At 35.5% G+C, this 27,713-nt stretch overlaps 1 protein-coding gene across 5 annotated transcripts in view; it reads left to right on the forward strand.

Moving 5' to 3' along the window:
- The first annotated feature begins 947 nt into the window (after window positions 1-947).
- The window catches only part of PTPRC (protein tyrosine phosphatase receptor type C), a 130,708-nt gene continuing 103,942 nt past the window's right edge, over window positions 948-27,713 (forward strand). For all 5 annotated transcript variants that reach the window (XM_019821942.2, XM_019821944.2, XM_019821945.2 and 2 more), the window contains exons 1-2: window positions 948-1,103; window positions 1,185-1,300. In XM_019821942.2, coding sequence (XP_019677501.2) covers window positions 1,228-1,300 — 73 coding nt within the window. In that variant the 5' untranslated portion in view covers window positions 948-1,103; window positions 1,185-1,227. The remainder of the gene's footprint in view (window positions 1,104-1,184; window positions 1,301-27,713) is intronic.

Raw genomic sequence — 27,713 nt, forward strand, 5'->3', positions numbered from 1 at the left:
AGTTTAATTGTATCACAGGATTCATAGCAGCTTTTTGCCAGTATGTGTTTTCCTAATCAATGGACTTACTAAAGACACCATCACTATCAGGGAAAATGCTCTATGTTAATTTGCTGTCTTTTAATCAAAAAAAATTGTGAAAGTATTGCTGAAGGGGGGCGGGGGGAAAAGGTTCACTTCTGTTAAAAAAAAAAAAAAGAGCAAAAAAACCCCAGCTCTCAATTTCATTGCCCTTGATTCCCTCGTCAACAGCACCAAGAATCTCTCAAGCCAGGAACAGCATTCCTTTTTCGAAGCACGATTTGCTGCTGTGGAAGTGACCTTCTGATTCCATTCCTAGCACCACGAGGAGCTCTGTGAAAGACTTGGGGCAAACCTGTTCAGCTTTCTGAGAGAGTGCGTTTGCATAGAAAATGGGTTTGACCTCTAAAACTGTCCTATTGGTGAAGTTTGAATGCCTGCCTGGTAAACGACCCTGGTTGCAAAAAAAAAAAAAAAAAAAAAAAAAAAAAAAGAAACAAAAAAATAAAAAAACAAAACAAAACAAAGACAAAAAACAAAAAAAAACCAGAAAGAAAACACACACAAAAAAAACACAAAAAACAAAAAAAACCAGGTAGGTCACTCATCTGGTCATTTTGAGTCAAATATAGGTATTTTCTACTAATTCAATCACTGTGTCATCTTGCCAACCCCCATTTTGTTATACCCATCCTGAATCTATTTTATTCCCTCTTAGGTAAGAGAATTATTGATTATTTTGGGGTGGGGATGTTATTTTTTTAAGTTGTAATGAATATTGTAAGGGAGTATTGTTCGGATACTTAAAAAACATCTTGCTTGAAGGAGAAAAATCTTTTAAAAGGCCTAGAAACTTATTCAAGTAATTAGTTACTTGAATTAAGGAAGTAAGATGCTTTTGCACTGACTTTGAACAACTTTCTTGACTTCCTGCAAAGAAGATCCTTTACAGTATTTTTGGAGAAGTTAGTAAAACCGAATCTGACATCACTACCTAGCAGTTTGTGTAGCTAGCAAAGTGGTTTGTTCTTGGGGTAGCAGAGGAGGAAATTGCTCCCTGTCTGATAAGACAACAGCAAAGAGTATGCACTCATTTCTTTTATTTTTTATTCTGTTTCGCAAAGAAAAACTTTTGCAAAGATAACTATTATTTTGCCTTTCAGAAGGACGCATGCTGTTTCATAGGAATACAGCTGATTTCCAGATATGACCATGTATTTGTGGCTTAAACTTTTGGCATTTGGCTTTGCCTTTCTGGATACAGGCGTGTTTGTTACAGGTAAGTACAAGTATATTAATATGTCCTTAGTTATTTTTTTCCTTGTGGAGGGATATTGGTTTGAAATAGACATAAAAATAAGTTAAGTGTTGGTGACTGGAAATGAGGAAGCTCACTAGAAAATGGTCAAGGCTATTGGAGCTCAGAGAGACCTGGCTTGCTATGTGAGAGAATACATTGTTTCTGTTTAAAAAGGCATAAATGTTTGGGGGAAAAAAATCACAATTTAAAAGAAACTTGTCTGACTGTATCTTTGTTTGCAAAGTGTTCAAGGATATTACAAAAGTAATGCTGTTACTTAACCCTCAAACGCGTAAACATAAGTTTATGAAAATCTGAGGAGATCTTAATGACAAAATAAGTGAATTTTCATCCTTTTAACAGAAAATGCCTTTTTTGAGTCATAATATGGCCTCGGTAGCATGTAAGCCACTCTTTCTTTTTGAACTGGAGTCTGCTTCCTCAAATTTTGATTACTACTAAAATATTTTAGTGAATACTTATCTATAGGCTAGTTTAAATAATCCATTTGGGAATTTAATAAAATATTCATTTTATGCATATTCTTAGCACAGAATGTATTTTAAATCAAGTTTTTGGTTTCTTCTCAGTAGTTTTAATGATTATTTGCCTTGGAAATTCTTACGGGGCCACCGCCCTTCCTGGGTGATGGGTAAATATTAGAGCCTTGATGCAGTAAAAATACTTAAACTCACAGGAATCATGCAAATGCTGTCTTCTGTAGGAAAATGTAATGGGGATCTCAAGTACTCATTTAAGCTGGAGATTTTTGGCTACATGCTATCCATTTAATGGACATTTCTTGAATAGTTTCAGTTTGGATCATGAGTGCATTTCAGTTGATTGTTAAATGTAACTAATAAATTATGTTAAATATACTCCATATGATGTAGTATCTAAAAGTTGTTTCTCACTATGGAAAGGACAGTGAAAGTGGCATTTTTGCAGAAATTCCAAAGAAGTTTAAAAAAAAGAAAATTAAAAGTCTCGCTTACTGGAATTCATTGAAATCTGTTTTCAACTTTCCACCATTCTTCCTTCTTCTAAAAGGCAGGGCGGTAGCTACCTCCTGAGCTTGTTATGTGGTCAGTTGGTATTTTGTGTAATCAGGGAGAGTGGAAAGCAGTGGAAGATACTGTTGTGTTTTTAACTGCAAAGGTGGTCTAAAATTTTTTGTATGGATACAGCGTTTTGTTTTAGTACAGAAAATGTCTATCAAGGGAACTTCCCTGTAAAGTTAGCTATCATGATCAAAAGCAAACTGTAATGAATAATGATTTTAGCAGGGTGGTAATAATATGTGGATTATCATAAATCAGAATGAATATTCATTAAAAATCCTCATTCAAGAACGGTAGCAAAGCATTTCTAAATGAGCACAAAGAAACACTGAAATATTTTGTAGGACACAGAGGAAACCACTACGAACTTTCAACTCAGTCAATTAAGGATTTTTACCATGAGAAATATCTTCGAACTTATGGTCAAAATAAGAAAGTATAAAATTATCTAGAAACTTTTGAATCTATTTTGCTAAACAATTTGTACTTAAATAAATGGAGAGATATACATAGATTTATTTTGAAGGGTCGAGCTTAACTTCAATTGTTTATGTATATATTGAGAGCAAACATTTTTCTAAAAGGCATTGATAGTCTTCCTGGAATCAATACCTTTTTTTGGAAAAAGTAGATATAATCATCTGCGTCTGCATATCTCATTTATCATCCTTTAAAGTTCTGAGAGTCATTTTGTGATTCAATGTAGGATTTGGGAAGTTATTAGTGCTTTAGATTACATATTTTTCTTTATTAGCAACAAATAAGTTTGATCATTATCTTTGATTTTACTGTGTTAAAATTCGGTTTAGGGATCATAGGAAATATTAGGCTTTTAGGCATCACATTTATATTGTGTACTCTAATGGAATAAAAAAGTAGAGCCAAATGTAGACAGACATCAATTAATGGACAAATATATGCACAATTCAGATATGTTATTTAATCCCTAAAATACAAATACAGAAAGGCAAAGTTAAACTTTGCCATGGCAATCATGCTGGGGTGAGTTTTACACAAAAGTTTGCAATCTCTTTGCTCTGTGCCTCTTTGCCATGATAGCCGGAAACCAAAACTCTGTTGAACATTTCTAAATAATTTTAGGAGACGATGATGGTTTTGAGAATGCAGATAATGATGAATGTTCTTTGACTCTAAACCAGGTGCGATGGCAGGCAAATCTATCACTCTATACCATACCAGCTAGGGTACATGGGTTATGGTATGTGAGTTATGAGTCATATCACTTTAGAGTCATTTCCTGGTCATAATTCTTCATTTTTCCATCTACATTTAAAGAAATATTTCATGTTACAAACATGTACTATGCCTTGAACATCACACAGGTTTTCAATACAAAGTATGAATTGACATTTGATTAACAATCATTAAGTTCTGAATATTCCACAATTTATCTTTTATGAACTTTTTATAGATATTTTTCTTTAAAAAAATCTGCCTGTGATCCTTATCATTGCCAGAACTTGAAAGGCATTTTGTAAGGGAACAGGTAAGGTGGACTTAGGAATCTGTGTTTCCTTTTTCTCTCTTGTTCTCTGTAGCTAAGGAGAGGGTCAGAGTGGTTAGCTTGAGCTAAGTCTTTTCTCTATTCTGGGCTATTTCATAGATGTCAACCAGTGACAATTAGCTAGTGTAGGAATATAGATATTTCTACACTCTTCCTATAAATACACATATCCAGATACACACACATATATATTCTAGTTTTTATATGTGAGTTTATAATACACACACACATATATCTACTTATCTATCTTCTGGTTCTTCGTATTTGTCTGCTTTTAAATATTGGGATTCTATGGGCTTTAACCTTTGGTCAGTTTTATTCTTATTTTCTATCATTAGAGTTCCTTATAAAGACCTGCTATGTGTTGACGATCCTGATTCCTCATCTCCAGACTCATTCCCCTAAGTATTTAAATCCTCCTCTAGTCTTGTAATTTTAGTTTTTAACAGTCTCTAAAATATTTTCCCTTTCTTCAATTCCATCGACATTGCCTTAATTTATGCCTTTATCATGTTTTACCTAGAACATTATTATAGTTTCCTAATCTACCTGCAGTCTCATTCATTTCTTTCCTCATTCTACACCTTAAAAAGAAGAGGGGGAAAACAAAACAAAACAAAACAAAACAAAACAAAACAAAACAAAACAAAACACCTTCTAGTATCTTCTCATTGTCTTCGGTATACGTGCTCAACTCCTTGCCAGAACAACCGAGTCCACCACTGAGCTAGGAGCTGGGCCTGGAGCTGGGCAGGGATTGTTGTGTATTTTTTTCTTGTATGATTCATTAAAATAGAACTTGCAGTAGCCAGTTACAACACCGCTTGGCTCGTCTACACTTCCTCTGGACCTCTAAGGCTCCGCGATAGTTCTATTTCTCTTCCGTCGCTCATACCACAAAGTATCTCCACTGAAACTGGACACTTGTTACCACCTTTCCATGACACTTTCCACATACTAATTCAATTTGTTGTTGGTGGTAGTGTTAGTATTATTATCTACCAATGAGTGCATTTACTTCTATTGTAACCTGTGTGAAAGCAGAAACTCTCATCTGTAACTGATTTACCAGACACTGACAAAGCAATGGGCGTTTTTTGACAAAACTGAAGATTATAATGACGGAGGTGAGAGAGGATGAGTACAAAGAATTTCAGAAAGAGAGGACAGAAGAAGAGACAAAGCTTGAGATGAAAAAATTAGCCAACGACAAAGTGGAAAGATAGAGTTAGACAATGTCGTCAAGATTAAATAAAATGATTTTGGATCTGGATCTTTATAGGCTTTGCCTTCTTAAGAATTTAATTCATGATTATTATTTTGCTATTTCCTTCTTTTCCTTCTTATTTGGAAATACCATCCTAACTTCTTAAAAATCTGTAGTTCAAGAATGTTATTCCTAAATTTTCCCTGGTCTACTCTTTGGACATTTTTGGCTAGTGGCACTTCATTTGGAGGGTTAGTTTTGTTTTTCAGATACAGATGCCTATAGGAAGAAAAGTAAGGAATGAGACAGGGGCAGAGGCGTACGCATCTAATGGGGACAAGTCAAATGGAATCAGATCCAGTCCTTGCAAATTCAGGCATGGACACTGGTAGGGCTGGGGGACTATTTTCAAGGGCAGGTGGAAGATGGCATCGCATTGTGTGCGCACAGAAAATTTGTAGAGAGTCTGGGCATCATTTCTTCCTCAATAATGTGATAACAAATCTCAATTTGGATAGGCATGAAGCAGAGATTTATGGTCAGGTTGGTCCATTTCGTTGGTGAAAGCACAGTGTGAACACAGACAAGGTTTTCTGTTCAGATCATGTAATGTAAGTCACTTTGGTGCAGAGAAAGGAATTTGTTATCCCCACAGACCTTTGATCTTTTTTCAGTCATCTTATAAATTTATGGGAGTATTTACACAGGATAAAATTGGAATGGAAATGGAGCTAAATCTCAGTTTAAACTTAATTTCAGTCTATTCTAAATAGCTTTCTTGGTACTAGATACCCAACCACATACTATTTACTGATTACTAAAGGACAATGCTATAACTTTTATATACGTAAACGTAATACTCTAAAAAAGGATGAAGAAAAAAATGGAATATTGCAAGCGATTCGTTTAGCCATATGATGTGAGATCTATTCCTGCATAATACTGAAATATATAGACCTATATTGTATACATGGCTATAACAATATTTAGATGAAAAAATATCTAATTATTGCCTAACGTTTTTAATATGCATTCATTTTTATATGTCAATGTGCTACTTCAAACTCAATCTGTCAAGAGTCTGTGGAATGACTATTATAAGAGAGTATTGAATGTTCAGGAATAATAACAAAACAAGAAAAGATAAAGAAAGAAAACCGCAGCATAAATACATACAAAGTCAATGTTAGGGAAATATATAAGCACTCTCTATGTGCATTTATAGTATCTTCAATTGATTCACCTCTGAAAAGGTAATGAGCAAGATTATCAATGCTTTTATTAGATTCTTTACTAAAGACCCAACTCAAACTTGAAATTCTTCAGTGGCACTTAGCTATACAGTGTTTAAAGATCAAGCATTTATTTCCTAAAAAAATAAAAACAAAAAATAAACATTTATTTCCTACTAAAAATGAGACACAAACATCTGAAATGAAAAAGTTATTTTTCCAAAACTTCAATTTCTTCTAATATATACTATGTGATACAATTACAACTGCATGCAATGATATTCAAATGAAAATGATCGCCGTTTGTATTTTAGAAAAAACTGCTTCCAACCAAAATATGAACAACTACAGGAATATCATTAGCCCTCCAAAAAGGTAATCTGTTGATACCAGAGCACAAATCAAGAGCTAAGGGCAATTCAGCATCACACTCATATGTATTAGCAAATGAACAGTTACTCTGGTGAATGTAAAAGAGCACTGATATACAAGAAGAAACTCTCTGCATTGTAAATAATAATAATAATAATAATAAATTGTCCTGCTAGGCATGAAAATAGAACAGAGAATCCTATATAAATAACAGTGATGTTAAGAGATGAAAGCAAAGGTACTATTATCATGGCAATAAAGTGTGGTCACCATATTTTAAATATCTCCACATAAAGAAACAAACAAACAAACAAACAGTAATTTGCTTATTGATAAGAGAAATACTAAGCATCATAGGAAATGAAGCAGGTGCCATTCTGAGCTGGAGATGGCATCTGGATTGAGAAGCATTTTAGAAATCTAATTCTACGAATTTTATGATCTCAATTCAAATGGCTTTCCATCTATGATACGCAGTTTTGTCATCTATAAAATGTTATAAGCATTAAAAATGATAATATTTGTGAAAATGCTTTGAAACAATGAGATACCCTGCAAAGTTGTATGTTTTATTCATGTGATCCTATAAAATCACAGCACTCAGTTCTTTATCATTGACATCTGATTCCAAATCACATCTCTTCCTTTGAGAGACTCAGAGGAGATATAGTTTAGGCTATGTGGCAGAACTATAAACCCTTAGAGATCTTTCAGTTCTTTTAACTTCGCATCCCCTGTTTTAGCGATTTTCAGGCTACTCTGGATTCTACCTCCTAAATAGTTTGCAAATCCAACTCTTTGCTAGAGATTATTATTATTTCTTATTGTAACAATAGCCTGCAATCTTGCTTCTCTTCAGTCCCTAGTGTCCTCATACCTACCTCTACTGGGATAATCCCTGTAAAAAGCAAAACTCACCTTTGTACATCCTTTCTTTGGCTCTCTATTGGATAGAGAACATACTGACCCATGATGTGATCCTAAAGATGTTTAAGAAAATACGAATTTAATTAGAATATACCTACACTTATGAGTTTTCCTTGAAAACAACTTTCACGGAAAAAAATCTTTATTAAGCCAAGTTAATTCCCTGCGTATTTTTTAAAGAGTCTGGTTAAATCATTCCCAATGTTTTCATTAAAGAATTTTACTGAACTAGTGTTAAATAGTGTTATTTTTCATTCAATTTTTCCAGTTACTGTTAAGTTTATGAATCAATTTTTAGTCACATCCAATTGTACTGATTATAAACTTATGCCTCTAAGAATTTTCCTTTATGGTTATCACATTTCTAAGTGTTATTTATTTATTTATTTTTTTGTGAAATAAGACGGATCTAAATTTCCCAAAAGTCTTAATTCTTCCATTTTAGCCAGAAACAACATTACTTATGTTCAGTTTATACCATTGCTTTCCTTTCTTTTTTATTTTTTATTTCTTTCTCTTTTTCTTTCTTTCTTTCTTTCTTTCTTTCTTTCTTTCTTTCTTTCTTTCTTTCTTTCTTTCTCCTTTCCTTTCCTTTCCTTTCTTTTCCTTTCCTTTCCTTCTTTTTCCCTTTCAATGTTGTATAAAATGTAACTGATTTAATGCAATTATTTAACCTTTGTCAAATTTTAAATTGGGAAGTATTAGACATTTTCAAACTTATATTGTGCTGCTATTTCTATCGTAATAATCATTTTGTGATTGAGAGCTCTTTCAGCAAGATTCATTTTGAGATTTTACAAGTTTTGGTTACTCCTCAAGTAGCCAGTGGAAACTTTAGAAATACTTATAAGACTGCTGTATAGTTTAGAATTATATTTTAAATCTTGTTCATTTGTGTAGCATTCTTTTTAATGTTTATTTTTGAGAGAGAGAGAGAGAGAGAGAGAGAGAGAGAGAGCAAGCAGGGGAGGGGCAGAAAGAGAGGGAGAGACAGAATCCAAAGCAGGCTCTAGGCTCTGAGCTGTCAGCACAGAGCCTGATGTGGGGCTCAGACCCATGAACCATGAGATCATGACCTGAGCTGAAGTCAGATGCTTAACTGACTGAGCCACCAGGCGCTCCTCTATGGCATTCTTAGTAGCTTATACACCTTGTGCCAACTTCTTACTACTTGGTACAGCAAAAATTAAAGAGAAGAATCAAGATGATAAGTTTAATGTCCCCAGTGTACATCAGTGGGTGGGATCACCATAAAGTGTCAAATCATTCTACTTTTGTCTCTACATTTAGGAAAAATAAAGGCTATTAGCATGGTATATACAGCTTTAATTGAATCCCTGCATATTTTTCCAACTTTATCTGTAACTACTTAGTGACATGTACTCTACAGTTGACCCTTGAACAGTAGGGATTGGGGTCACTGATGCCTTCCTTACACAGCCAAAAATCTATGTATAACTTTTGACTCCCTCAAAACTTAACTACTTATAGCCTACTGTTGACTTACTGATAACATAAACAGTTGATTAATGCATATGTTGTATGTCATATGTATTATACACTGTATTCTTTCGAATAAGCTAGAGAAAAGAAATGTTATTAAGAAAATCATAAAGAAGAGAAAAACATCTACAGTACTATTCTGTATTTATCAGAACAATCCACATACAAGTGGACCTGCGTAGTTCAAACCCGTGCTGTTCAGGGGTCCACTGTATACTCCTGTTGTAACTTGCATTTTCCTAAAAATATGTTTTCTCGTGTCCAAACTGTTGGCCATGCTGTTTCTTCTTCCCTCTCTCTCTCTATTTTTTTAACTGGGAAAATTATAACTGCTCTTCAAGATTGAGTTCAACGGTCATTTCCTCTGGGCAGCCCTCGTGCACACTCCTGCTCTGCTCCTGATCATCATTGGCTGCGATGATCTGTGAATAATCCTCTTGGAGATTTCTTTATTTGGCTGTCTCCCATAGCAGCTGGTGAGCTCATGTAGATTATCATTGGGTTTCTACTTATTTACCAGAGAGTGCCTGTAGGTCCTCAGAACTTGTCAAGGGAATGGATAGTTTGCCAGTGGAATCTAACCCCATATGCAGAAAGTGCTTAACAACTCATAAAAATCATTTTAAGTCTGTCGTTTTGTTGTTGTTATTTTAGTGAATTATTTATGATAAAGTGTCTACATGAAATGTTCAGGAAGTAGAAGTTACTTAAAACCCTTGCTTACACTTTTTCTTTCTCTCTTGTTCTTTATCTCGGTTTTGATTATGTGCTATGTCTAAAGGTGCATATCCCATTTTTTCCTAAGTAAACCATGATTATCTTAGGCAAGCTGAGAAACATGGAGATGAATAAATAGGCAAATAAAAATCTCATGAATTCTCAATAATCAACACCGAAAACTTTCTGAATATTTTGTTTCTCTAGTCTAGTGAAATCTGTTTACTTGTGCATTACTTCATTTCGTGAACAAATATTTTATGAGTGCTTTCCCAGTATCTTCAGTTGGGAATACCATATTCTATGCCTATTCTTGGGAAGTCTATAATCTTACTGTGGCAGTGGCTGCTTGGGGTTTAAATTTTTCCAATTTCCCCATAAACTTTCTCCTCAAAGTAACAATATACATCACAAGAGATAATTATTTGTGTTCTCAATCTTTCATAAATTACAGATTAAAAATTATTATTTTTAAATCTACATATAATACACTAAGTAAAAAGCTTTGTTCTTGCCAGACAACATCTAGGCCTCTGCTCCAACTGGGCTTCTGTAGGCTTTCAGTTATAGAAGTTCTGAAGCTGCCCCTGAGTTGTGTAGATTATTATCAGATACTTAATAAATAAAGGTGGTAGATGCAAAGAGGAATTAGCCAAAAAGTCCCAGTTATCTTTGGTTTGTTTGTTTTGTGATTTGAACTGAAAATAAAGGCTTTATTTGAAAAGATATGTTAAAACCTACACACATACACACCACACAAACAAACCCTTAAGTTTTTTTGGTGAGCTTTCATTGTAATTTTCCAAGGTCATCAGCTAGTAAGGGCTGATATTTCATCCTGGGTTGGTCTGACTCTAGGTCTATTCTTTTTCCACTTGGTTATTCAGCCTTCTTCGTGGTCAGCCTAATAACCAGGTAATTGAAGACATGAATACTTGATGGTAGGCAAATCACACCAAGACTGAAAGGTGCTTGGTAGTTTCTCAGAGGTCATGTGTGTAAAACATGCGTTTCAGCCCCATCCAGCTAATTTAGCTACAAAGGTGAAACGTTGTGAACCCAGTAAACTCCATATATTTAACAAGACCTAAATCATCTAAGATTTTGTCTGTTATAAAAAGGAAAAGGCACCTTTAATGGACTTGTATTTACTATGAATGTTGATGCTACATTGGTAATGCAAAAGTAATGTGCTACTATCATCTCGAAAAGGAGCTTTACAAGGTGCACCACTGAGTCTATCTGGAGGTGAGTGATATGATGGAACGAATGGCTTTTCCCCAACCTAATTTGTTTTTGATATTACATAAAGTGAAAGCCATTGAATAATTTACCAAAGTATCTAGATTTTTTTTTGGTTTTGAAGTGCAAGGGAAGTAACTTGACCTTTGTTAAGCGCTTTGATCATGGAAAACACATAAGGTTCTCATCTTATTCCAGGAAGTGTAGACACAAGATAAGCTTTTTATACTTATCCAAGAGGTATATGAAATGAATTGGGTAGAGCTACCTTACAGTTTTCTACTCCACGGACAAGTCGGTTAAAACTCCAGGGAAAACAAAGAAAAAATGTTGGTTACTATGATAAATGTGGGCTGTCAATCAAATAATTTAGGTCAAGTATTCTACTTTGAATTCTAGACTTAGGTCTCCAAATCCCTGTTTTAGTTTTTAAACTAAGATTTTTACTAATAAGCCTTAAATCTTTCTATTTTTGAGTGACCACGTTTTTATTTTTTCCTGAGTTTACTTATTGAAACTTTAGGTATGTTCAAGATATATAATGGCTAAGAAAAAAATAAACAGAAGATATTAGCTCAGAGCATTGAGTATGAGAAGGAGTGATGCTATGTGGGAGGCAGACAAGCAAAAGAAAAGGGTCAGGAAGCTGATGAAAATAACTTAAAGAGATCCAGCTAGAAATGTTGGATTCAAACAAGCCCTACCTTCAATGTGCTAAGAAATCAGTTTTTGAAATGTTGCCTGTATTCCATCCTGACCTTTCCAATTTGAAACATTAGGGAAATTACCTTTCAAATCCTCAGTTTCTGTATCTATATAATAATAATAATAATAATAATAATAATAACAATAGCAGTAGCTATTAAGCGAGATAACTTACTCACTGATGTAGCCATTTTTTAAATAGAACCCTATGTGGTAGGAAGTATTCTAAGTGCTGACACAGTGGTAAATGAAACAGAAAAGGTACCAAATTTCATGAAACTAACATCTTAGTAAAAGAGGTAACAAAAACCAAGTAAATAATTGAGGAAATTTCAGATATTGGTAAGTGTGTGAAATAAAACAGTGTGTGTGATGTGATAGTAGAGAAGGCCAGATCAGGGGGCAAAATGGCCTTTTAGACAGTGATTAAAGAAGGCCTCTTTGAAGTAGTGTCATTAGGCTACTAATGTTGGCTGACAAGAATGTGAAGATTTATGTAAAGAGGAACTGGCAGGTGCAAAGGTCCTTCAGAAAAAGCAAAAAAAAAAAAAAAATGGTGGGTTCAAGACAAGGAAAGGAGGTCAGGTGCTTGCAGTATGGTGGATAAAGGCTGAGTGGTTCGTGGTGAAGTTGGAGAGATACACACAGGGGAAGCTCCTAGGGGACCTTGTTGCAAAGAGAAAGACTTTGGATTTTTACCTTAAGTGTAAACAGAAGAAGCTATTTGGACGTTTTAAGCAGAGAATGAGCTAATCTTATTTCGATATTAAAGGGACTACACTTGCTGCTGTGGGAATAGATTAGAAGTGAATTAAAGCCTAAAGACCCATTAGGAGTCATTTGGATTGGTGGAAAAGAGAAAGGGGATGGTATCTGGACCAAGTGTTGGCAGTGGAAGGGGGAATAAAGAACAGGTGTATATAGGATCAAGTGAAGTTGCTGGGTAGAAGAAAAACATAAAGTTATACAGAACGACTCATTTTTTCTCATGAGCAATTAGGATGAAAAACACCCCAGCTGGGGTAGGCAATCAAGGGTTCTGTCTTATCCATATTAATATATATTAATGCTTTAATTCTCAGTAGACATCCAATTAGAGATATCTAGATTTCAACTGTAGTTAAGAGTGTGGGGTTCATCAGCTCTTGATTGGAGTAATACCTTTGAAGGTCACTGTATACAGATGGAATTTAAAGCAAAGAGACTGAATGTGATAGTGTAAGAAAAGTGTTTAGATGGAGTACAGAGGACCTAACTCTGAGCTCTGGAACACTTCATATTTTGGAGGGATTAGTAGGAAGACCTAGAAAAAGAAAATGAGAAGGGGTAGCCAAAGTGGAAAAGGAAAACAAAAATATTTTGACTTGGATGTTGAGAAACAGAGCTAATGGTTGTAAAGGGCTGAGCATACTTGCTGGCATATAATGAGAATCCAGTTAATTTCACATAAAAGTTCAAAATCATGTCTCTTGAAAGGTTGGTTGAACAGTGATTGGGAACATACTAATTATTGTCAAATTTCCTTATTTGACTTCAATATTGTCACACCAGTATGAAAATAATTCATCACAATATTAATAAGAATTAAATATGTATGTATATGTATACATGTATATATTCATATGTATGTGTGTGTATAGATAGATAGATATATCTTCCTTGCTAGCTTAACTATTATAAAAAAGAAAGCTATGACTTAAAATAACTTTTTAAATTAAAACTATGTACAATACACTGAGTCTTCATAATAAATTAGAAATTTAACTGAAAGTGTCTTGAAAAGGTAATGCTGTGTTGAATCTCTTGCATGGCATATTTTTACGCAGGTTGATAGATTATATACATATGTATATGTATATATATATGTATATAATTATATATATAATATTTTAATTTCAGGCTTGGAAGTTTTTCTTAAAAGAGATATAGCTTTATAGCAACTTATTTTTATACTAACAGGTGTAGGTAGTTAATAAGATAAATTGTTCCTTAATAAGAAACTAGTGCTAGCATGTGCCCGCACCGTTCTCAACATTTTATAAATGTGATCTCATTTAACTTAAGTATACAAATCATCATGGAGTCTAGCTTATACTAGTCTTTAACATCAGTAAATTTGTTAATTTCTTTCCCAATATTTAGAAAATTTACTGATTATCATATCCTAAAAAGGAATCGCTATTTTTAATTTTTCTTATTCTAATTTTAAATACTAAAATTGAGAAAGGAGTGAAGAAAGAGAAGTAATAATCAGCTCCTCCCCTGTGCCTGGCATTCTAGCAGATGCTAGCACTGTGCTATTCAGCCTTATATCTCTACATTTTGTTTCTAATTGTTCAGCGTATTAAATAAACGTTCAGATAAACCCTTGGTCATGAGTGTGAATAGAGGGGAACAGAATTGTGGCTAAGCCAAAAGAATAAGTAATCTAAATACTACTGATATTTGCTCTTGTATTAGAGTATTTTGCTTAAGTTGAAAAATGGGCGGGTTGGATGTTGCTATGATCTCAAAAATGAAATCATATTGAAAAGGCTCATCACGGGAGAAAGTTGTGCAGCTTTCTCTTCCTGCCCTGCTTCATTTTCATAGGGATATAAAGCAGTAGTTAAGCACATCTGCTTCATAGTGTGTGTGTGAGAGAGTGATGGGGAAAGAGAGAGAGAGAGAGAGAGAGAGAGAGAGAGAGAGAGATGGGGGAGAGGGAGGGAATGAGAAAAAGCAAATCAGTGTTTTGCAAACAATATTTTAGTGTGTGGAAAAAACATAATCACACATGTAGGCACTATCATCAGTGAGTCAGAAAGCATAATTTACTGTAAAACAGAAAAATGTAGTTGTATGTAAGTAGTGAGCGGGGGTGGGGGGGAAGCCTAGTAAACTTAAGTAATCCATTTTAAGATGTGTCACCTCATTTATACAAGAAAATACCACTTTTTTTTGCCCACTGTTTCAAGGATAAAAGTTTGAATGATGGAAATAACTGTCCATCTAAAAACAAAACAAAACAAAAAAAAAAGGAGTCAGTATCATTTCAGTGTGAAGAGCTGTGGTCTCCCCTGGTGACTTTAGAACAAATGGAACCCACCAGTCCATCTACAGGTTCAGGGAAGAGAGGTGCTCCCAACAGAGGAGGATTAAAGGTATTTTCAGGGTGATCTGCAACAGAAAATACCAAAGCCTTTGAAATAAAAGATTATCCCTGTTCTAAGAAAAGAAGTTGGTTTTATGTTGAGGGCAGCTAGAGGCATGATGAAAGAGCTGTTGAGAATGGCTTGGGGGAGATCAAAGACAAGTGGAACCTCAAAATTCTGGAAGTGGAACAAGTCAGATACAATATAAGGAGTACTTCAAAGACAAGGAAGCAAAAATAATAAAAATATCTTTAGTTGTCAAATGCAAAATTTGTGCCAGTTTTGTCGCATTTTATTTTTCGAGAGCACTGTAAAACCAAAGACATTTTCTGTTAACATCAATCTAACTGTACATATTTTTCTCATCTATCTTAATTAGTCAATTTTCCAAAAGAAAAAAAAATGTATTATGCTCAGAGTCTGAAATGTCTTTTCTGTTGTTGTCCTTAATAGAATACCTTCTCTTAAACTAAATTTTAATATTTACGTTTCTAAGTATAGGGTGGCTTTAGCAAATGAGTGGGAAATCACTGCATAGAGTAGAATGAAATGAAATGTTACATGCTTTAAGTGTTTGCAAAACTATAAAGGAGTGCAGAAGTTCTGTGATTGCTATTATAATTAGCTTCTCTTGCTTTCTCACTTTAAGACTTGGAACACAAGTTGAAATCTTGATTTAAAAAATAAGAAATGGTTTGCATATGAATCTCTAAGTCAAAGTATAGGAATATGAAATGTTCCAACCACTGTCCATGTGGATTCCTCGTTTGTAAGTAAGCTATCCTACAAATGTCTGTATTTGTTAAAGAGCTAATAGATGAAGGAGAAGAAAGAATCAGTGCACACACAACGCCATGATTTTGTAGACTCTTTACTCTGGTATATGTTTTGTCAATTTATGAAAGAAAATGCTTACCATAGACCTATTTTTTTTTTTTTACTAAACTATGACCTTTAGATTTTAAATAAAAATATGTAACTAATGGTGTTTCTGGAAAAAAATCATGTGCTTTTTATTTTAATTCATCCATTAGTCTATTCCTTATTTAATTGAAAATATATTTCTATAATTCCTGTAAAACAAAAGTAAAGCATAATTCATTTTAAAATCTATTTTGGCTTTCCTCATCCATGAATTTTCCCTGAGGCAACACTTCTGAAGGATATCAGGTACCGTAACTTGTCCTTCACTCTAAGCCTCCACTTTATGGGCTAAACATCTGGATTTGATGGGCAAGGAAGCATTTCCTTCCACTGGCCTTTCTAATAATCGTTTCTAACAGATACACACCCTTCATGTTTGTCTGTAAAATTGACATAGTTTTCGTGTTTAATGTTTTAACAATGAATTAGAAAATTTTCAATGGCTAGTTTTTAAAATCACTTTAAAATTTGTATGAAAATGATATTAAGAGCCACTCTAGAAAGTATTAGAACCACAGATGTTTTCCTCCGTAATGTTCATTGATTTAAGATCCATAAACATGTTGTTAAAATGTCCAGAGGTTAACAATAATGATGGCACACGGGGAAGATTAATATTCTTTTTTGTGAAAAAAAAATTAAATGATACCTTATTTTCTTCCAATTGAAAAAAAAAAACTAGCTAGCAGAACAAAGCAACCTGACATCTAAAATTTCACTCTCTTGTTTTATAATGAAAGGAGATTTGAAATAATTAGGACTGAGGGCCTATATGGCATGCCCAAAATTTATTCACACATATTACAAATACTAGTTTTGTTTTCAGTGAGAGAGGACAAGTATACATTTTCTCTTTTTATCTATTGTTTTATTTTACAATCCTAACAATTGATCTACTGAACTCTTCAGTCTGCAAAATGTAACATATGACAAGCAACTTTGGTCTTTCTTTTGCTCTAAATACATGAGTATTAGAATGAAAATTTAAAAACTGATCAATGTTTCTTGTCTACAATATTTAAATTGCTAAGAATGAATTTACAGATCCATAAATACTTCGGGAACTTTTATCTCAGGAAATATATCAATGGGTTGTATCTGTCGAACCAATTCAATGAATTAATTAACAACACTTTGCTATTTACATGGCTGATTTTCTTTTATTTTTATGGTCTTTGTATTCCAGGTATATAGTCAAAATAAGTTAATACATGCACAGGATATAAAAGGACCAGAAGAACTTGTCTTCATGTTAAAACAGTAGACAATGAAGATGCCTTTTATTTTTAGATAATGAGTTTACTAAAAAAATTTTTTTTAACGTTTATTTATTTTTGAGAGAGTCTGAGGGGGTTGGGGGTAGGGGCAGAGAGAGAGGGAGACAGAGAGTCCAAAGCAGGCTCCAGGCTCTGAGCTGTCAGCACAGAGCCCAACGCCGGAGTTGAACCCACAAGCCATGAGATCATGACCTGAGCTGAAGCTGGACACTTAACTGACCTTGTCACCAGGTGCCCCTAGATAATGAGTTTAAATTTTATCATGTTCTTCACTACTTACGGAGAGTCAAGTATTGTTCAAGACACAGGATTCTATTGAAGTGGCAGCAATATTTCCTGCCTTTATTTGAGTTCAGATTCCTAGAGTAGAAATTTTAAAGAAAGAGGAAGGGAATTTGGAAATTTGGATATTGCAATAATATAAGCCCTCATTATTTACACAACAGTACAATTTTAGAGAAAAGGAGACTAGAAATCATCTGGTTTAACTCATCTATTTTACAAATGGGAAAACTGAAACTCAAAAACATTTAATGACTTGTCCATGTTATACCAAAAATGAAGGAACTTGGTCCAGCCTTCCTCTAATGTATCATAAAGTTTTTCCCATTTATCAGGTTTGCCCACTATAGTGAAATGAATATCAGAGTAGATATTCAGGGACAAACTTTGAATCCTAAGTCTAGCACTAATTCCTTTTCGTTAGACTTACACTCTGATATGTGGTGTTGGCTAAATTATCTAACTTATTTAAGCCTCAATTCCCTTTTCAGTGAAATGAATTGCTTAGTTCAATTTCTCAGCCTCGACTTGATTGATATTTTGGCTTGGATAAATGAGCTGTCTTGTGTATTGAAGGATATGTCTCAGCATCTCTAGCCTTTACAAACTAGATACAGTAGCTCACCTTCCCCCCCCCCCCCCCCCCCCCCCCCCCGTCCCTGCCCAACAGTCAAGGCAATCCACAAAAATGTCTCCAGGCAATCAATGTCCCTTGCAGGCAAAATTGCCACCTTCCTTTAGAACCACTAATTTATTTGAAATAGTTTCTTTGGGACTTATCCAGCAATAACATTGTGCTATTCTAGAATACATGCTCAACTCTTAGATGCTTCATTAGAAAGCACTTGCTAAGCATCATTCCATGAAGTTTGTTGTGTACTTGGTATAGTGACCAAAGGGGACATCATATAATTTTTGGAAACTTAAAGGGTCAGAAATATTCACAAGTAAGATATTTATAGTATCAATGAAATAGTAAATATTAGAAAGGTTTAGGAAGACTTAACAAAATGATAGTAAGACTATTAATTGTAATTAGCAATGCTTTCATGTAAGATTTACCTACTGTATTTGCCAGTTGTACCAAAAGGCACAGCAACACTTTAGTCATTGTTTCATAGATTAGTAGAGACTCACTTCAAATCATAGGTCTCCACTATTTATGTTTCTTTCTAAGACCACTTCAACTGTAAAGGACAGTTATTTCTGGTAAGGTTTTCTAGAAGAAATGTTAAGTATTTCATAGTGAAAGGGTCACAGCTATATTTTCATCCTTTGCACAGAGAAGAAATAGGCTGACTCTTATTACCCTCAATTTTCAATGAAAAGATTTTGCTGCTTGCCTTTCCTTCCTTCTTCCATTCACACTCCCCCCACTGCCAAGTGGATCTACATACCTGCCCATAGAGGATGAGAGCCTCCTCTAGAGACAGTGCATGCACAGGAGCTGCAAAGGGACACTGGAAATTTGTGTTTAGCGATTAACAGCAGCCCAGAGAGCTAATATAATGAACTCCACACTCGGCACACCACAGTTACTTTTCATACATTGCTACAAATTCCCTAAGGAAGTTTACTGATTTATGGTTTTAGGAGAAACACAGGTCATGGAGGTGGTCTGGGGGGGGGCGGTGGGTGCCCAAGGAAAGTTTGGGTGCTATAAAGTGGGAGCTGAGAGCTCAGATATATTGGTTATGTTTTGCCAGATGGAGATAAAACTCGAGGCAGCCACATCCTGTGACTAGAAATAAAGTAGGTAGACTTCTATACGGAAGTAACAGTAAAATGCACAAGAAAGGGAGATTAAGTTAAAGAGGGAAAATCAACTTTGTTTAAATGGGAAGATCTTTTTCTTCATTTTATTGAACATTTTAATACCATCATATGAGGGAATGAAGATCATTTGACACTTACCGTATATATGTGCATTATTATCTAAAATAAGTATTAGGATTTATCTGTCTCCAGTAAAGCATAATTTAGACTGAGACCCCAAATGTTTGCTTATTAAAGCAGAGGAAATTATCTGGGTTTGTTTCCTAATCACAGTGTTGATAATTAATATTTCAGAAATTTAATTTTTCCAATTTTACTAGTTGATAAAAGATTAATAGGAAAAAATATTTTTCTGATACGGAAGACTGTCACCAGATTACTGGTGCTTTATATTATTTTCCATTAAAGAAATTCAGCTCTTGTAAACTTTACCACTTTCTGTTTTTATTGGAGCCACACAGTGGCGATTGTGTCTTTTTCCCCAAGCTAAGATAAAGGATGTCACGAAAAAACCATTACTTCATTTTAAACAAAATAGATTCATTATAGATATTCATCTAAAATCTCAAAAATTCCTGAATAAAGTACAGTCAGTTTTGTGGATAAAAATCAATTCTCATTTAAAAATATTAAAAAAAATGTTTTCATTTTTACCTCTGCTGCTACTTCTGGATTCTGAGTCCGGAAGCAGAAGTTGCAAAACATTGTGAGAAAATTTTTGCTTTATTTTTTTTTCAATCTCCACCCACATAGAAATAACAGAAGTCTGAGAGGAAAGTCCATTTTTGCTAAATGCCCAAGTCAGTGTTGTATCTTTACTGCGTTTCTTCAGTTCCCTCTTTTCAGCTGCCCTCTATCCATTCAGAATTGTTGCTCATGTTTTAACATCCCTGTCCTCATCCTGAGTGAATTGTTTTAGGTTTCTTGTTGCCATTGGTTACCTCTGTACCCCATAAAATATACATTGGTGGCATCTCTTCCATAATTATACAGACATAGTCTAATTATGGTTACCCATGAATGTGGTAAATTGAGCTGTAGCCACATAACCAGCTTTGTGGAACAGCACAGTTGTGTTTTGTTTGTTTGCTTGTTTGTTTGTTTTTTGGGTTTTTTTTTTCTTTAACTTTCCCAGAGAAGAGGTGTGAAGTCACGTAGATTGCCATCCCACATGCCCACAGGGGTATTTTTCAGATCCCTGTCTCACTGGAAAGCCCTTTCTTACTTACCTTTCAGTTTCTCTGTACAATGCTGCAAGCTCCGCTGGCCAGGAACTTTTCCTTATTTGCTTCTATATCATTGGTGCCTGACATTGCACAGTAGCCTTTAAACATAGACATGATTAATTAATAAAAAAATGAATGAATGGTTGGACCCCTATAAGTCTTTGAGATAACTCGGTATCACGGGAATATTTTAGACTGTTTTGAACAGATAGACTGATACTGATGACTGATATTCTGATAGAATAATAGCAAACTACTGAATTTGGGTATTATTTTATCATGTTACTTTCTTTTTTTAAAATTCATTTATTTTGAGAGAGAGAGGGAATAAGCACACACATCAGCAGGGGAGGGGCAGAAAGGGAGAGAGAGAGAGAGAGAGAGAGAGAGAGAGAGAGAGAGAATCCCAAGCAGACTGCACACTGTCAGGACAGAGCCTGACATGGGGCTCGATCCCATGAACCATGAGATCATGACCTGAGACGAAATCAACAGTCAGAAGCTCAACTGACCGAGCCACCCAGGTGCCCCTATGTTACTTTCTTACATAAGGAGGGTATAAAATAAGGCAATATGTGGATAGCTGTACTCATGAAAGAAATACAATACATAAATACTTTCCTTCTTTGAGACAGAATCTCTAGTATATGAAAAAAATTTTTTTCTGTGTGAAGTGGTATATGTCATGAAACTTTTTGCTTGACCTTTTACGGATGAAGGTAACACATTTTCTATGTGTCTTCCACCCTTTCCTGTCCCTCTCACCCCCAAAAAAGGTGGTTAACACTTCAGTATTTGGAATACTAAATGGAACATATCTCTCTGTCTCTCTGTGACACACACACACATGCACACAAATATGTACACGACTAGACTTAATGGAATTTATCTTCTGTACTTATACCAGTTTCCGGAAAATTATGATATTCAGGGCCCCCGTGAAGACTTTAGGGAGACAAGCACAGTTTTCTGGCTGTTTTACATAATAATCAGAAAAGAAACCCAATTCTCCCTTCCCTTTGGAGTAAACGTCTCTAGAAGAAAAAGTACTTTTTGTCCAACCATTGGAGAGTGGTAAGTCGAGTACATGACACAATCGTCCCTGACAGAAGCATGTAGCAAATGCCTGCACTGGCAGGCAGCATTCGGCCTTCGTGGTAAATGACAGAAACAATTTCCTTCCAGACAAGATGTTTCAAAATGAACATTTTTAAAAAATCTTGATGGGGGCGCCTGGGTGGCGCAGTCAGTTAAGCGTCCTACTTCAGCCAGGTCACGCGATCTCGCGGTCTGTGAGTTCGAGCCCCTCATCGGGCTCTGTGCTGTCGGCTCAGAGCCTGGAGCCTGCTTCCGATTCTGTGTCTCCCTCTCTCTCTGCCCTCCCCCGTTCATGCTCTGTCTCTCTCTGTCCCAAAAATAAATAAACGTTGAAAAAAAAAATTAAAAAAAAAAATTAAAAAAAATAAAAAATCTTGATGATGAACTTAAAATGAAGGATCAAGTTATTTCACGGAAAATAAACACTTTTGGAGATGTGACATTATATTTCATTAAGGTTAGAAACTCAGAAGCTGCTTAAGATGGCCCCGTGACCCCTGGGCATAAGGTCATATCCACATTGAGGCCTCAGTTTCTAAGATGGTAGCAGCTTCTTCCTATTCTGCTCTCTGCCTTGTTCTCTTTCTTGTTCTCTTTCTTTCTCTGGATACGTACTGTGCCATGGTAATCATTTGCTTATTTTGTAGAAAAGACAGACACCTGTCCTACAAGTATTCGACACACGTATCACTCTACGCCAGGGCACAGAATATAAAGAGGTGGTTAAGACGTGTGCCCTTCTCCGTGAGGAAGGAGGTGTTCCATTGTGGAGAAATGGAGGGGGCCCTTCCTTCCTCTGAGGCCACCATAAGTGGGGATTATCTGAAAAAAATGGACAATGTATATTTGACGACCGAACCAAATTGGGCCTCAAGGATATTCTACTTAATTTTTCTGTGCAACTAGTTCATTAGTTTGTAGTCAAAGAAGACTGTTTCGGCAGTTTTTCCTGAAAATGCATATGATTATACAGAAAACTTTATCTATAGCTATATGAACATTTGGTTAAGATCAGGTCCTAGACCTGGAATTTCTGTGTCAAAGACCAGGAACATTTGAAGTCTCTTCGTGCATTTTTATAAACAGCTCTTCAGAAAAAATTTCTTGCTCAGCTCTCCCCGGCAACGTATGAGTTTCCTTTTGCACACATTTGCTGGAGTTAATTTCCTCATTTGAAAACATATGTTAATTTTATAAGTACAACTGGTAATTCTTAAAATTTCTATTTTGCATTTAATTTGATTTCTCTTATTTTTTTCATCTGTATATCATCATTTGCATCGCTTCTTCTGTGACTTGCATTCATATGGTTTGCATGCTTATCTTTCACGCAGCTGTGTTTAAATTTGTATCCCAATTTATATGGAAGAGGAGAGGAATAGATGTATTCCGAGTTGATGCAAATGTTAGAACCAGGACCATAAGTAGAAGTTAATAGGTTGTCGGCTGTGACATAGTCTAGAGGAGGATGTGCTTCTGTCTGTCTTACATTCTGAAAAACACTTAACTATTAGTTTCTGGAATGTTTAAGGTATGCTTGGGGGGCCATCATGGAAATCAGTGTTCATTCTCCCAGGAGGAGATCCCCGTTATAAATTCTGGGTGACTTTGAACCGCATTATTTTCTTCAAAGAACCTACCAGCAGCACAGCGATTCAAAGTGAACAGTATCTTGCACTCTTCACTTTTTTGCTTCACCCCAAAACTTCCACCCCTAACCACATGCCTATCTACCAACTTTCACAGCAGCCTTATGAGAACAATGTTCTCAGTAAGCTCCTTTCTCAATTCCTTTTGGAGGGGCATTGTACAACCTAAGTCGAAAGAAATCTTAGAGGCCATTAAGGTCAATGTATGTAATCCATTTTACCACAAACCCTCAGTGTTTGAACATATTCTAAAGCCTCTTTTTTAAAATGAAAAACCTAGTTTAATGGTGAATCACTCAAATTATTTGAAATTGGTGCTTTCTAAATCTCCTACCCTATAGCTGATACTGGTGGTTCTCAAACATTTTAACCTCAGTATGCTTTAAATGGTCTTAGGAAGAAAATAAACTACATTTTTAAACATAATTATATGCCGTGAAGAAATATATTTTCTTGATTTGGATTATATGTATATTTGCCACAATGAATATTAAAACTGAAAATTTTAAGATATTTATTTACTGCTAATTAAATAATACTTATAAAGCCAATGCATGTTAATATAAATAGCATATTTTTATAAAAGATAATGACATATTACAGAACAAAGATTTAATGAGAATAGAGGCACTGTTATACATTTTTTACAAATCTCGTTAATGTCTGCCTTAGTAGAAGGTATCCAGATTTCCATATCTGCTTTTATACTCTATCTGTCGAAATATAACCTCTGAAAGCATCTATTTCTATTAGCAAGAGAAAAAAATAGGCAAATAATATCTTAGTATTATTATAAAAATAATTTGACTCTGAAGGCGCCTTGAAAGGTTCTTGGGGACCCCCTTGTGTCTCTGGAACACGCTTTGAGAACCAGTGACTTAAACCAACTGGATAAAATTCTTTCCCTCACAGCTGCATATACTTTCTTCCATATAATAATATTTTCAGTATTCAAATGGATTTCTTGTATTCTAACACATTTCCTCTTAGAAAAAGATAGCCTGCATTTTCATTTCAGTTTTCTATATTTGGCATGCTATATGACGTCCCTCCCTACCTCCTGCCCTCGGGTTAACCTCTTCTGAATACTTCTGGAATTCAGCTGCATTCTTAATGCGTGTTATCCTAGAGTGAGCACAGAAATTCAGGAACCTGGGACCTTGACTCAACAAACATACATATTCCAAAAAATGGCTATGGAGAGGCTACCGTGTCCATCGGGTTAGCCAACTTTTTATATCGTACAAAACACTAGCAATCTCAGAGTCAAACCTAACCAGGTTCAAGTAAAGTTTTCTCCATACTGTACTGGTTATTTTAATAATAATATCAGTAAGTGTAGTCATTAAAGTTGTAGACACACAGGGGTACCTGGGTGGCTGAATCGGTTAAGCGTCCGACTTTGGCTCAGGTCATGATCTCGCGGTTGGTGGGTTCGAGGCCTGCGTCGGGGTCTTGTGCTGACAGTTCAGAGCTTGGGACCTGTTTCAGATTCTCTGTCTCCCTCTCTCTCTGCCTGTCCCCTGCTCATGCTCTGTCTCTGTCTCAAAAATAAATGAACATTAAAAAAAATTAAAATTATAGACAGACAATAGTCAGTATTTGGAAAGTGCTAGATGTTGTGATTAAGGCAATATATTCAATCACTCACCTAAATCTTACAATAATCCTGTGTGTACATATATATTTATTACCCACATTTTACAGATAAAGAATGTGAGGTACAGATAAATTAGATAAATTGTTTACGATTACATAGCTAATAGGACACAGAGCCAGGATTTGATCCCAAACAGCTCAATCCCAGAGTCATTTTGATTAGGAATTTTCTGGGAGCTGTGTGTTTAGATAAGTATATAAAAATATAAACATAAGCCTAGGTTAGTATAAACAGAAATATCGATATTTATTCTAAAACTAGGATGTCATACATAGGAGCGGTTTATTTGGTAGCAATGAGAGAAATGGAAAAGGATGGAGAGACAGAGAAGAAAGAAAAAAGTAATTATGAGGATTGAAAAAAACCCAACCTAATTCTCTCTTTATTCCAGATACTCTTGTCTTTTTTTCAGCTTTAAATCCACAGTGACTTTCCACACACTGACCAGTTTTACTCTGTCCTTTTTGAGGACAGCCATCCAGATACTACAGACATTCTTAGCTATTTGACAGCTACATTTGTGTTCTTTTAACATACCTGCCTCTGCAACTGTCTCATCTAGATGTTTTCACAGGAATTATGAAAATTGTGGTTTCTCCCTTAACGTTGAGGACTTTATATAGCAGGCCTCCGTTCTGGACTACACATTCCCTTTGTGCAGTTGCTGTAACTACGCCCTGTGTCCACTGTGCAAATGTGAGAGAGGGGCGCAGAATTACCACGGTCCTAGCCAGAACACGAACCCCTTTGCCTTAGGAGAAATGAAGCAGCTGTATTTTACTTCCCAGGTCTCTGCACCTAGGAAATGCAACAGACTCCTGAGTCTGTGATCAGTCTATTGTTGAATGAAGACATTCTCCCAACACAATTGCACTGCAGGCAGGATGGAATTTACGACTACTTCTTCTATGTAATTCTGAATTCCCTAGACCTGAGCCCTGCTGAGTACACCTGCTCTCCTCTACACCTTGCTGAATTTCATTCTTTTCAGCCCATTAACGGAGCAAACCCAAGCTGGGAGTGGTAACAATTTGAATAATAATGGTCTTTAACTTTTTATCTTTCTTTAAAAAATAGAATTCTGAGAACACTTTTAGCCATAAGGTGCTTCTATCCAATTAAATAAGCTTAAACTTCTTGTGAAGTGTAAAAGGGCACAGGTAGGTTTGTGGAAGTCGAAGGAAACAATCCCGGGTCGGAACGATCTGAGGTACTGGCAACCTTCTGGAATCAGTCAATGGAAACTTCACTTAGAAACTTACTTAGTCTGGGGCACCTGGGTAACTCAGTAGATTGAGTGTCAGATTTCAGCTCAGGTCATGGTCTCTTGGGTTCGAGCCCCACATAGGGCTTGCTGCTGTCAGCGTGGACCCCGCTCCTTATCTTCTGTCTCCATTTCTCTCTGTCCTCTGCCAGCACTCTCTCTCTCATAAGCAAATAAAACATTAAAAAATTTTAAAAAATAGGGGCGCTTGGGTGGCTCAGTCGGTTAAGTATCCAGCTTAACTTCGGCTCAGCTCATGATCTTGCTGTTCATGGGTTCGAGCCCCGCGTCCTGCTCTGTGCTGACAGCTCAGAGCCTGGAGTCTGCTTCAGCTTCTGTGTCTCCCTCTCTCTCTGTCCCTCCCCTGCTTGTGCTCTGTGTCTCTCTCAAAAACAAATAAGAACATTTAAAAAATTAAAAAAAAAATTAAAACAATAGAGAAGCCTACTTAGTCTAGCAGATAATGCCCAGCCCTGGACACTGGAGACCTGTAGCCTTCCTCCAAATGCAGAGCTGACCTGGTGGGTCTTTGTATATTATTTTTTATTTTTTCCTTTTTTAAGATTGTGGATTTTAGTAACTAGACTTCTTGGAGTTAACTTGTCGCTCCGCCACGTACTATATTTCTTTGGGAAAGTTGTTTAACCTCTATGCTTCAGTTTCCTATCAGTAAATGGTGGTAATTTGAGCACCTACTTTATAGGTATTAAAGAATAAATGATCGGCACATAGAAAGTATTAAATACATGTCAGTAACTATTATGAGCATTATTATGCTATCATTCTTTTCATTATTATTCCTTTTTGCATGACACCATGTTACATGTCTACAACAGAGTAGGAGAACACAAACAAAATAACTTTCCAACGTTAATAACAGCAATGAACACTTCCAATGCTTTGGAACTAAACCTCCCTCCCCCCCCCCCCCCCCTCGCCACCACATGCCTTTAAGATCACCTAAAGAGTGGTATATCAAATAGTAAGATTATATGGGGGTGAAGAAGAAGGAAATAATATTATTTAAGGCAGTGTCTACTCTAACTTTCATACTTCCAGATAAACTTATATGTTTTAAGAAAATTGTTGTGTGGAAAATTGAAGTGCGAGTGTGGGTGTTCATTCTGTTTCTCTCCGACAGTGCTTGTGGGCCTCTGTGAGAAATAAGGAACAGACCATCTTCCCACATTTTAAAGGGAAATGTATAAAAATGGGAAAATGCTTGTTCAAAGGGGCTGTTTGACATGCATTCTGCTGTAGCTATGAAGTGTTTTGACAGCAAAAAAAATAAAATAAATAAATAAAAATTATTTGGCTGGCAAGAAATGATTTAAAGTTGCTATGTGTGTAGAAAAACCAAGTGCCTATCTGTATTTCTGAGAACTGGTTTCGGAGCACATGATCTTTCCTTGTACCCATATAACTATCTCATTGTAGAAACAATTTCCCTACAGAAAACAACTGCTTTTTTTCTCTTTGTCAACGAATAATTTTTAATAGTCATGTTACTCGATGACAACATCAACTAGAATGGCTTTAATGATATTTAAGTGAATGCTTTTTGAAAGTTTAGAAAATTGCAACTCAGAAAAGCCATGAGCTATTTTCTAT

This window comes from Felis catus, chromosome F1 (genome assembly GCF_018350175.1).
Source record: "Felis catus isolate Fca126 chromosome F1, F.catus_Fca126_mat1.0, whole genome shotgun sequence".
NCBI lineage: Eukaryota > Metazoa > Chordata > Mammalia > Carnivora > Felidae > Felis > Felis catus.